The sequence below is a fragment of the Thermomyces dupontii genome (assembly GCF_041956625.1).
Source record: "Thermomyces dupontii strain NRRL 2155 unplaced genomic scaffold VTN31scaffold_2, whole genome shotgun sequence".
Classification (NCBI taxonomy): Eukaryota; Fungi; Ascomycota; class Eurotiomycetes; order Eurotiales; family Trichocomaceae; genus Thermomyces; species Thermomyces dupontii.
In genome coordinates, this window is record NW_027192308.1 from 781737 (window position 1) to 793985 (window position 12249).

General features: G+C 53.8%; 4 protein-coding genes across 4 annotated transcripts; 2 read left to right on the forward strand and 2 right to left on the reverse strand.

The window, feature by feature from the left end:
- Nucleotides 1-270: 270 nt before the first annotated feature.
- On the reverse strand, nucleotides 271-1488 carry VTN31DRAFT_2662 (uncharacterized protein; the record flags this gene model as incomplete). Its single annotated transcript, XM_069402855.1, has 2 exons — nucleotides 271-1314; nucleotides 1366-1488. 2 exons carry the CDS (start codon nucleotides 1486-1488, stop codon nucleotides 271-273), a joined length of 1167 nt encoding a protein of 388 aa, XP_069262095.1.
- Nucleotides 1489-1880: 392 nt separating this feature from the next.
- On the forward strand, nucleotides 1881-4335 carry VTN31DRAFT_2663 (uncharacterized protein; the record flags this gene model as incomplete). The annotated part of the gene is made up of 2 exons (XM_069402856.1): nucleotides 1881-3077; nucleotides 3124-4335. 2 exons carry the CDS (start codon nucleotides 1881-1883, stop codon nucleotides 4333-4335), a joined length of 2409 nt encoding a protein of 802 aa, XP_069262096.1.
- Nucleotides 4336-6015: 1680 nt separating this feature from the next.
- On the forward strand, nucleotides 6016-7851 carry VTN31DRAFT_2664 (uncharacterized protein; the record flags this gene model as incomplete). The annotated part of the gene is made up of 4 exons (XM_069402857.1): nucleotides 6016-6124; nucleotides 6190-6521; nucleotides 6582-7173; nucleotides 7232-7851. The coding sequence occupies 4 exons, from the start codon at nucleotides 6016-6018 to the stop codon at nucleotides 7849-7851; spliced, it is 1653 nt and encodes a 550-aa protein (XP_069262097.1).
- A 1189-nt stretch (nucleotides 7852-9040) lies between these two features.
- On the reverse strand, nucleotides 9041-10618 carry VTN31DRAFT_2665 (uncharacterized protein; the record flags this gene model as incomplete). Its single annotated transcript, XM_069402858.1, has 10 exons — nucleotides 9041-9074; nucleotides 9144-9313; nucleotides 9385-9634; nucleotides 9690-9830; nucleotides 9887-9924; nucleotides 9989-10011; nucleotides 10074-10235; nucleotides 10298-10383; nucleotides 10455-10486; nucleotides 10544-10618. 10 exons carry the CDS (start codon nucleotides 10616-10618, stop codon nucleotides 9041-9043), a joined length of 1011 nt encoding a protein of 336 aa, XP_069262098.1.
- Between the last annotated feature and the right edge of the window lie 1631 nt (nucleotides 10619-12249).

Below are 12249 nucleotides of genomic sequence, written 5' to 3' on the forward strand. Positions count from 1 at the left end.
AGTCAGGCACCGATGATCGGGCCGACAAATGGACGCTTTTTGTTTTCTAGAAAAGAGAAGTATTATTTCCGGATGATTCCTGAACGAAGAGCAAGAAAAGCCAGGTGTGAAAAGGATCTCAAACATTGAGTCACCAAAGAATGCGAAGAGATTATATGACATTTGAAACCCCCCCCCCCATACCGTCAGCAGCAACTGAGACGACATCACAGTCTGCCCGAGATGTCTGTCATTCATTACAATCATATCTACGTACATCTTAAAGGCGCATTACAAAGCCGGTTTGTTCGGATCCGACGGAGGGGACGTCTCTTCGCTGTCCTCAGTCCGCAGGATACGGTCTGGATCTAGCGTCTTCTCAGCCTCGGCATCCTCCGCCTTTGCCTTTTGCTCGTCCTTTTTGTACTTCTCGTCTTCCTTGGATAGGTCCCGCCGCACTCGTTCTTCATGCTCCCGCGACAGGCGTAACGTCCGTTCCACTTCCTCCGACAGCCGCTCGGTCTCATCCTGCAGGAGCTCTTCCCGCGTCTTGGGCGGCATGCTCTGGATCTTTCGTTCGCCTGGGTTCGGGTTGAACTCACGATAGAGAGCTTCCAGCTCCTCGAGCCACCCGAGTGCCTCAGCGAGCTTCCGAACCCCGTCATCGCAGTCGCCCAGCACCAGGACGTCGTCTGGTCGGGATCCCAGCCCGCCGACGCGCTCCTTGTTGATCAACAACCGAGGTGTCCCTTTCCGGCACATGCTAGGCAAGCTTGCAAACGGCTGGACCTTTAGACTCGTGCCCAGAATGATGCACAGGTCGGCCGCCGCCGGGAGCGTTCGGTTGAGAATGAACGACTCCGGAAGCGGCTCGCCGAAAAATACAATATCTGGCTTGACTAGGCCATTGCATTGCGGCGTTTGGCAATGCGGCACCTCACCCGTGGCCAGAGCTTTTTTCATCAAATCATCCGGGTAGTGACTTTTGCAGTCAATGCAACGTTGAGAAGCGAAGCTGCCATGTGCTTCAACAATCATCTCGCCGGGGAGGCCGGCGGCACGTTCCAGACAATCAACATTTTGTGTAAACAATTTAAGTAACCTTCCCTTGCGATACAATAGTGTAAAGAAGCAGTGTGTGATGGTTGGCTTGAATCGACCCGGATAGAGCTCCCGGCCGAGTGCATAGAACGGTCGAGGATTCACCCGGAAGAACTCTATGTTGAACACGTCCTCCGGATGCTCCAATCCCAGATGTCCCAGATTAGCATAGAGACCTGTTTCGGGCGAGCGAAAGTCGGGGATTCCTGCAGAAGTGCTGATACCCGCACCGGCCTGTCGAGCTCAGTATGCGAAGACGACCCAACCAGCATGTCCAACGCTCACCATGACCACGATTCTCCGAATATCCTTCTCCAGTATATATTTTGCCACGGACGGCAAATCCCGCCGTTCCAGGACGGTCGGCGGGGTGTTTTCATCCACCAGCGTCGAAACTTCGTTGCCCATTCTGATCTTCCAACGGCCAGATGTGGGCCGAAAATGCGTCGGACGGCGGCGATTTGTTTACTAAATGCAATCGCGGCGAAGCGACAACTGCAAAAACGACACTGAGTTGACTCGCTCCGGTGGATGAATCGTGGAATCCCAGTCAATGCCCGCCACGGGCGATCAAATCAACAACGTGAAATGTTCCTCCGATCAGGTCGAGAATGAAATCACCCGCAATGATATGACTATTCCTGATACGGTTTAGCGCGTAATCTGCGCCGCAAGAACTGAAGACAGCCTGTCCAGAGTCAACATGGAAGACGGAGTCGCTGAATCCCGGAGACCACAAGTCTTGACCGCCAGGCTCCGGCATTTCTCTCTACGTTCGACTCCCATTCCACAGCGCGATCATGGCCAAGGCCAACGCCGCAGTCAATGGCCATGCGAATCCATTGCCGTCACCCCCCACGGATCAATCGCCGGACATCTTCAACGCTCGGTCAATCGCGGAGATCAAAGCCACTCTAACCCGCCTGCACGAACAGGAAGCGACCGTAACGGCGCGTCTGGATGCACTGGTTGCGTCGCAAAAGGATTTCTCGCGCGAGCTTGGTCGATTGGATCTTCTCCGAGCGCATCTCGGGTCCCAAGCGAGCACCACCCGGGCGATCAGCCATGGAATGCTCTCCGGTGCCGCAGAGACCGCGGAGCGCCTTTCGAGTGCGGTTCGACGGCTTGACATGGAACAGGAACGAGTGAAGGCGACGTTGGATATGGTCGAGCAGGTGGCCGAACTCAAAGCGTGTGTGCTGGGAGTCACTGGATCTATGGAGGGCCCGCAGGACTGGGAGGCCGCTGCCAGCTACCTGAATCGGGCGTCCAAGATCCCGCCCGAGGTCATCCACGGCGAGTTTGCGGAACGGATTGTGCCCACGGCAGAAGTGCCGGATCCGCCCAGCGTGACGCTGAACAATGCGTCGGAGTCGCTCTGCGGCCTCTTCCTGCGCGAGTTTGACCGAGCGGTCAAGGAAAACAACGATGCCAAGATTACTCGCTTCTTCAAGCTCTTCCCGCTGATTGGGAAGTCCGAAGTCGGTCTCGACGTCTACGGCCGCTACGTTTGCCAGGGCGTGGCCGCGCGAGCGCGGTCAAATCTGAACGCAGGCACGGGCGGCGCGCAAAGTCAAGACATCTTCTTCTACGCCAATGCTCTGACCCGATTATTTGAACACATTGCTCAAATCATTGATGGGCATGGAGGTCTTGTTGAGCGCCACTACGGAACGGGCAAGATGACCCGCGTCATCCAGAGGCTGCAAGTCGAGGCAGACGTGCAGGGCGGCATCATCATTGATACATGGAGTGACGAACGACGGATAGATCGCAAGTTGGTTGACATCAAGTCCTATGCCTTTACCTTTTTAGTGCAGAGTTTCTTGCCCGGCCAGCGGTCGAGCAGTACGCCACGGACGGGGTCACCGGGACATCGGGAACCCGCGGAAGAGGAGGGCGTCGACATGAAGGAGATAGATGCCAACTTGAATGAATTATCAATCATGCTGGGACGGTGGTCCCTCTACGCTCGGTTCCTGGGAGATAAGTGCCAGGTGAGTATGATCGCCTCGCTGCGCGACACCTTGCTGATTGTGCCAGCCCGCGGATGCCGATCCGGAAGGTCCTCTGGTTCTGCCCCAGTTTCTGCTTGAGTCGAGTCTGGCCCAGAAGGTTAACGATCGCCTGATCGGCCCGTTTAACACCATGACCACTTTTTTCGTCCGGCGGTCGGTGGAGAAGGCTTTCCAGCTGGATGAGTCCCCCTCCGGACTGACGCTGAATCCTCACAAGCCGCTCAACGTGGAGCCCCCTCATATCACATCTGCTGTCGACGATATCATGTACATTGTAAAAAAAATTGTCCAACAATCCATTGCGACCTCTCAGCGGGCTGTAGTGACGAATGTGATCCCGACGCTGTCGCGCGTGCTGGGCTCTGACTTCATTGGGATGATTCAGCGCAAGATGCGGGATGAATATTACCCGAAGCCGCCAGTCCCAGGCGCGCAACCGCCGGAGGCGACGGTTATTGCGTTTCTCGTTCTCATCAATAATCTCGACGTGGCGGCGGACTACGTCGGACGGATTGTTGAGGGTCACGTCGACAAGGGGGAGGATGATCCCAACAGCCTGGAGGCGTTGTTTCCTCTCTCTGATGATGCCGCGGTGACGCGCCAGGCTCTGCAGTCACTGCAGTCATCGTTCGAATCCAAAGTGAACGACCTGTTGTCCGATGGGATTCAGGTAGTGTTCAATAATGTGGTCAAAAACCGCCTCCGACCGATTCTAGCCAACGCGTTCCGCGATATCGACTATCAGCCGCGCGATCACGGCGCAACGGCCATGCAACGCGCTTATGACTCTGCGGGGGAGGAGGATGACAGCGAGGAGGCTCAGGGCGGGGAGCTGGTGCGCGCGCGGTTCGCCGCGGCTTGGTCGGAGCTCCTCCTGCCCATCTCGCGCATTCTCACTGCGAACGCCTTTGACCGACTCTTGGGCGTCACGGTGGCGTCCCTCAGCCGGCTGTTGGAGAAGCGGCTGTGGTCGTACCACGGGCGGGTCAACGCGCTGGGAGCGATCCGGCTGGAGCGCGACTTGTCCGGGATTGCCAGCGCCGCGGTGGACGTGGGCAGCGGGGCGGGACGCTATCGACACCGCGAGGCATTTGCGCGCTGTACGCAGATTACGACGGTCATGGCCATGGACGAGGACGAATGGGAAGACGTGCAGCGGGGGGGCGAGACGGCGCAAGTGGTGGACAAGCTGCGGGCGGAGGAGCGAGCGCGGGCGCGGGCGATGGTGAGCGATTGACTGACATGAATGTACAGTATACTCCTTGCGTAGGGTCTATGTAAGGTACCCAAAAGGCATGGGAATGGATTCATGATATGCTGCGAGGCTGCTATCATCAGACGTCCTTGGAACTTCTGCTCTACGTTATCCATGTTCCTGATTACATATGGTGGTGGGATCAGACAATGTCACCAACTTCCCCAGAAAACTAATCTCGATCTAAGATCGCAAACCATACTCCATCCTCTCCTCATTCCTACTCCATACAATCAACCCACGAAGATACCATCTCCCACCGTCCGGTCGATCATTTTCGATCAAAGTACGGAGTATGGAGTATGTACAAACATAGCCGCCGTCGGCGAGGACCGGAACGCGAGAATGACACACGTCTTCCCTCACTGGACTGCTGACCAATCAGACGCATCCCGCCTATCTCTCCCATCCCAAATTATCTCTGACCAATCAGCAGCCAGCGATATGCCCGTCCGATTCACCCAAACAATGAAGCTTTCCTGCAGACCCACTGGCGGACCACAACCGGGCCCGGCCCAGGGTCTTCTTATCTACAGCCAATCAAGGCACGGTGCAGATGACGGCGAGCAGTCTTCACTCTTTCTTCAATGGCAAAAATCGAAGGGTTGGAAGAGGCTGGACGGAGTACAGGAGGATGAGAGAGGAGGATACTTTTTGCATGGAGAAGGGTAATGAGTCATCAGAAGAAAGCAATTCCAATGGGAAGAAGAAGCGAGAGAATCCAGTAGGAGGAGCTATATTTGCTCGATAGGACTCGTAAGGTGGAGGAATTGAACCAGTAGGGATCAAAGCATGATAGCTGATAAGCGGGAGAGCAAGGCGAGCTGAGACAAGACTGGGAAAATGGATTGAGTCAATACGAGCATGGGATGCTTGGGCCGTGCTAAGCGCGGGAGGTTGTTTAATACTCGGAGCTGCTCATTGTTGCTCGCGTCAGGATTCTTGTTGTTTTGTTACTGCAGTGACTTCCCGGAGCATGAAACGGAATGCCCTGCGTAGAATTGTAGCATGCAGGAATTCAACGTATCAGAGCTTCCGTTCAGCACTTCAGAGGCAAAAAGTCGCTCAGTCTGCGTGCAATTGATTTGATGCTGCTCCAGTGAACAGAGACTGGCTCAAGCCATGGCCACTGCTTGGCAGACGTGTCATCGTAGGCTTTGGACAAGAGATCAAGAGGTCACCATGTTGATCACAGCCAATGCTCCGGACTCAAGAGCTGGTGTTTCCTCGCGAAAAGTCTTGGTATTTGTGCTTATTTGGCGCTTTATCTCAGAATTTCTTTTTCTCTTGGTCCGCGGAAAGCTCTTGAGTGATTTGGATTTCTGGCCTTTTTGATAATTCGAGTATTGAACTATATCGCGGCTTATCTCTGCTCGGAATTCTAATTGCAAACACAAACCGCGAGATAACTGCCCTGGCCTGTGATTCGGCGAGCCATCTCTCCGCGCCCCTGGAGACTTTCATTCATAAAGTCCTCAGGCGTCGTTTGGATTGATCTGTTTTCTCGGTTGACTTTTCTCAGAAGAGGCAGTACGGGAGACCCGAGTCTTTTATTTTCTTCGTTCTCCTGCATTCGATACTGGAATTCTCAGTGATTGAACTCCTGGTTGGTTTCCATCCGTATCTACTCGTACTTCCATCAGTGTACAGTTGCCGTCCACCATGTCGGACGGCGCGGCTCCCTACGCTCCCGAATATGCCTCGTACAACTGGACAGGGGCACCGGCCGACTACTCCCTCACCACAAATGAAGACCTCGGCGGCGATTCCCGTACGTGTTGTGCTACGTCAGACCAGACGATATTCGAGCTGACATCCCGCGTTCCCGCAACATAGGCACCGAAAACCTGAACAAATGGTACCAATCCGGCGATCAGGCCTACGTTATCGTGGCCTCGGCAATGGTCATGCTCATGGTTCCTGGCCTGGGCTTCCTCTACTCCGGACTGGCACGACGAAAATCGGCATTGAGCATGATCTGGGCCTGCATGGGCTCGTACACCGTCGTGACGTTCCAGTGGTACCTCTGGGGTTACTCTTTGGCGTTCTCGCATACCGCGACCAACGGCTTCATTGGAAACCTTCGTAATGTCGGGTTGATGAAGGCGCTGGGCGCTCCGAGTCCCGGGTCACCCTTGATCCCGGAGCTGCTGTACGCGTTCTACCAGGTACGCTTATGTTCTGGGGAGGAAGGGGAGAGAAAAAGAGGGAATGCTGATGCATGGTAGATGCAATTTTGCGGTGTTACCGCGGCCATCAGCATGGGTGCCATTGCCGAACGCGGTCGTCTGCTGCCTGCCATGGTGTTTACGTTCGTCTGGGCCACGATTGTGTACTGCCCCCTGGCCTGCTGGGTGTGGAACGTCAACGGCTGGGCCGCCAAATACGGAGTCATGGATTACGCCGGAGGTGGCCCTGTCGAAATTGGATCCGGCATGACAGCGCTGGCGTACGCGTGGGTGCTTGGCCGTCGCCACGACCGTATGATGATCAACTTCCGCCCGCACAACGTGTCCCTGATCCTGCTGGGCACTGTGCTCCTGTGGTTCGGATGGCTGGGCTTCAACGGCGGCTCCGTGTTCGGTGCTAACATTCGCGCGGCCATGGTGTCCTGGAACACCAACCTGACGGCCAGCTTCGCGGCCGCGTTTTGGGTTCTGCTTGACTGGCGACTGGCTCGCAAGTGGTCCATGGTTGGCTGGTGCTCGGGAACCATCTCGGGTCTGGTGGCGGCCACGCCGGCCTCGGGCTTCCTCACGCCATGGGCAAGCGTGATCCTGGGCGTTGTGACCGGCATTGTGTGCAACTATGCCACGAAAGGTGAGTTTTATTTATATATTTCCGTCTAGTTAACGTCTGGTGACTGACGAGACAACAGTCAAGTACTGGATCCGCATCGATGACTCGATGGATGTCTTTGCTGAACACGGCGTCGCCGGCATCATCGGTCTCATCTTCAACGCGCTGTTTGGCTCCGACGCCGTTATCGGCCTGGACGGCGTCAACGTCGGACTGGAGAACCCCACCACCGGCACCAACCAGGGCGGCTGGGTGATTCACAACTACCGCCAACTGTACATCCAAATCGCGTTCATCGTGGCCTCGAGCGCCTACACTTTCGTCGTGTCCGCCCTTATCGCGTACATCATCGACAAGATCCCTGGCCTGAAGCTGCGTGCCTCTGAGGAGGCGGAGCTGCTCGGCATGGACGACGACCAGCTCGGCGAGTTCGCCTACGACTACGTCGAGGTCCGCCGTGACTACCTTGCCTGGACGCCACAGAAGTCGGTGCCGCATGAGGATGGTCACGAGATCCCACATGCGGACCGCTACGGCATCCGCCCGCACAGCGAGATGTTCACGACGAAGAACAGCAAGAACAGCTCCGATGAAGGGATTGAATCTGCGCCCACGGCGGTTAGCACGACACCGGCGGGCCAGGCCCAACCTGAGGCTGAAGAGAAAGAAGCAAAGCCTGAAGGCGAGAAGACTGCTTGATCGATACAATTTGTCTTCTATGTTTTGTTTTTCCGGCTTTGAATGGGCGTCCTGGATTAGCGATAGTATCTCTTTCATCTCGAATAATTAATGGTTGATTGTTGGAATTGTTGACAGTATCATTGACACTTCTGTGTAGTCACTTTGATCAACTATGGTAATATATATGGCTTTAGACTTTGTTCCTGGCCACAAGTAGACTTTGCAAGCGCTCATAATATTCATTGCGCTCCGACGCCGGTGGAATGTGCGTTACTTCAACGAGCACATTTTCTCATGACTCATGCCTCCAATAAACACATAACAAACACGGCTGATCTCTCGGATTACTTCACGAAGGAGGACTCGATCTAATCCCAACTTTCACGAGAACCCATCCCAGGTCAGGTCCTGCTCCAAAGTTGAAACGCTGGATCCAACCACGAACAGATTGTCACCGGGGACAACGGTGAACAAAGAATAGTATGCCAAAGAACTGAACCTAATCAACACTATTCAGAAATTGTTAATACTAGTACTGTAGTACTCCGTACTCGTATGCAAATGGTTGTTCTAGGGCAAGGGTGCCAAGACGTGCTCCCAGTCGATCCTCTCGGAGAGCCCTTGCCTCATCCAGTCTAGCGCGTCACCTCGCCCTAGGGCTCAGCCCTCTGGCCAGTGGTCCTTTATGAGGTCGATAGGTTCCAGAGTCTTCAATTCTTCTAGAGGGTGATGGGATTTTCTCTAAGTCTTTTTTGCAGACAGCAGCTCGACGGCAAGAGGCCGCTTGCTTCGTCAGATCTGATTGCAGATTGTGATAGGACCCCTAGGTAGGCCTACTCCGTAGAGGCGACAGAAAATCCCCATCGCTCCAATCTACAGGGGAACCTCCTCGTAGAGATGCCATATGAAAGACAAAATGAGTGCAAGAGGATTCTGAAACGCGTCGAAATAATACTCAGCCACATGATATCCACTTCTAATCCTTTAGGAACCAAGTTCAAGTGTCTGATCTTAAGAGTAGTACTCTTGTTGATTCTAGTATTCGCTAGTTCTCAACATCTTCATCAACTCATGTACGTACGGAGTAGATTTCAGTAAAATATACAAAGAAATAATCGAAAGCCAAGGCTACCCACGCAGTGCCGGAGGCTTTTATATATGTGGACCTATTCAATAGTACTATTGCCCATCCCAGATTTCACCTTGATCAATCCTCGGGACGCTGGCCGTAGACAACCCAGCTGCCGTGTCATTCGCGGTTAGTTTCATATTGAGTGGTAGTGTTGCTTACAAGCTACGGGGATACTCACAAGTAGAACATCGGATGAACGTTGCGCTTCCGGCCGTCGGCGCGGGCCTGGCTGGCAAGAAGAATGACTTCCTCCTTCGTCCACTGCTTGAACCGCGTCAGAACGGCCATAGCTCCGCCCTCGAAGCCAGCCGCTTCGAGCTGGGCCTGGTTCCAGGCGCCGAGTTTCTTCTGTACGAGAAGTCAGTACTGGATCATTGATTATCAATGCTGTTAGGAGAACAAAGGTGGGGGAAACTGACAAGATGGCGATCCTTCGGCCAGACACCGTAGGGAATGACAAACTTCTCCACGTAAATGTTCACGAAGCCCGCCTCTTTGAACCATTGCTCCAGCTTGGCTCCGGGACGGGCTTCGTAGCCCGCATCCTCAAACGCGCCGATGACTTCATCGTAGAACCGTTTGAACCCGGTGTCGTCGAGACTGCCGTCTCCAGAGAGGGGATAGGCGTCCCAGTCCTGGAATTCCACCCACCCACCGGGTTTGACTGATCTGTTTTCCGTTAGAGAGTCACGACCGAAGACAGGGAACAGTTCCAATGGCATACCGATAACATTGTTTGATCAGTTTTCCATAGTCCTTAATCGAGGTGGTCAGGTATCGCGCGTGAATGAAGTCAAATGGATTGCTTTCATATGCCCATTCTGACTCGATGTCGTCCACCAGGAACTTCACGTTCGGGGGAACCCTGCCAATACCCGTCAGTTCAGCAACCCTCGCTACGGATTCTCAGGTCTGACTGACAGACTCGGCTGGATTGGGCTCAAGTCACAACCAATCACCTGGAACAAACAAATCTGGCATCAGCATTCTGTCCATCTGTAATCGTTCCATAGCATTCTTTACCTCGGCTTCGGGGTGTTGGTCCGCTACCATGAGTCAGCATTGGTACTATCTTGCGTCGACTGAACCCCACAAGCATGGAACTTACCAAAATCAATGGCCCAGAGACCTGTCCCAGTCGCCAGGTCGATCACCCGCTGCGGTTTCTTGATCGGGGCCAAATAGAGTTTCCGATGCAATGCCATGAGACAAAGCTCATGCAACATGTCTAGACGGTCACTTTCCGATTCATCGTTGGGGAGTAGGTACGCTAAGTAACGATCAGTTTACAGCAGATCTCGGATGGTCCGGCAAGAAGAGGTCAGCTCCTACACCCATCGCGGTATTTATGATAGCGACGGCCGTTCTCGTGGCGATAGTCGAGCACCGACGAGGTCAGCGACGCACTGTATGACGATCTATATGTCGAAGAACATGCGTCAGTACTAATCATTTGGGATCCGGAGAACCATGGCGTCACATCACGTACAGTTCATCGCCATACGCTGAGTCGTTCTCATACTGTGCAATTCAAGTAAGCCGCACGCTCTGATGTTGCGCAGTGGAGGAATATCGCACCGAGGTGTCCACTTCAATATTAGCCGGAGCATTGTTGCTGGTGGTTGTCCGTTCCCGAGCGGATGCTTCCGTCATGATGAACAATTCTCTGTTTAAGTCCCAGGAAGATTGACGGTTTGAATGATTATACGTTCAAATACGCTAAGAAATCCACGAGTACGGAGTTCGTGTTTGTATGAAGGACCGGTTTCAACGGTAAGTACTTCCAAGAGCTGGGTCCAACAGCCGACAAGGTCTTTGTAACGTGTTTCCTCTGTGGCCAGCGCCCGGTACGCCGGGCCAGGGTTAATATATGTGCAAGTGGGAGCATCAGGATTTTTAGTTCTCTGACGGCGTCATTGCACCTCTGCCGAAACGGTAACAGGCGGTCCCCTTTGGGGCACAGGGTGACATGGGTGTTTTTCTCGGAGATCACTCAACCGCCAACCGGGAATTAGTTCATGAAATCGAACATACGCGAAATTCGCTATGTGACTTAGCGAGTGAAGGATACGAGTAATTCGAGGCTTTTATGCATCCCGTTAAGGTGCACTGGCTGCAGTGGCTGGCCTGGATTGGTGACATTGGTCTGCAGGCGACTCCATCAGCCAATCAGCACTGCCGGCCTGACACTTCCCTCCCCGCCGAAGCCCTAATTGACTTAGTCAAATGCCCAGAAAGAATCTGAGGCTTCAAGGGCCCTACTGTCGTGTCGACCAGGGGTTGAGCCGAGTCTCCTGGTGTGATCCTTCCAGCATGTAGACGTTCCTCCAATATGAATGCGGCCAAGGAACTCGCTGTCGGCTCAGGTTGAAAGATTAAGTTCCCATGTTTCCCTTTGTCTGTACCTACTAGTATTCAATTCGCCCTCCAATTGTCGAAATTCATGATCATGATGACGGTTACCTCGAGCCCACGCGACTGTGTGCGCCGCAGTTGCACAGAAAAGCACATTGCATGCTGCCAGCCAGGAAGTTCTTCGGTCGAGCAATGCCGGGCTGCCCGTTGAGGAAATTTTCCAATAGTACTACCAATTGCTTCAAGTATCAACAAGCAATGTCTTTGGTGATCAAAGGCAAATAACATGGGAGACATCCAGCTCACTGACACTCATTCTATCGGCGCCATGACCGAGGTTTGCGGGACTCGTCGTTGGTGTCGCTACATGGCAGACGGCCCTCGCCGCTCATGATTTAGTCAATTCCCCGCGGCATTTTGGCATGTACTACGAGATTCTCAACGTAAAGTTCGAGATCTAGCGTGATAATCTCACGCAGCTCAAACGAGCCTTCGGAAAGATCGAAGACCGGAGGAACTCGCGCCTTGGAAGCAAGAGGCCATCGATCTCAGCAACGCCGTGTACCGATGCAACCGGTCGGCACTCGGCAGCGCTCGTCGGAATAGACAGGTTCGAAGCGGCCGAGCAAGACGCCTACGTGACGACCCAACCGTGCTGAGGATTGAAAAATTTACTCACCTGGAGCAGGTTCTCTAGAAAGTCAGTGACCTACGAGGAGGCTTCGAAAAATCAGTGAGCTCTACCATCATTGTCACCCAGTCACTCAATAAGAAGGATCTCTAGGACTCAGCCTGTCGACTATAAAAAATAATAAAAAAAAAAGAATAGATAAACATGCAACAGCTGGGATTCGCTGGTGGTCACCCACCCAACTACTAACCAGCCGGCGTGTGGCTTAAGTACGGCTGAGCGGACGGGAAGCCCTGTT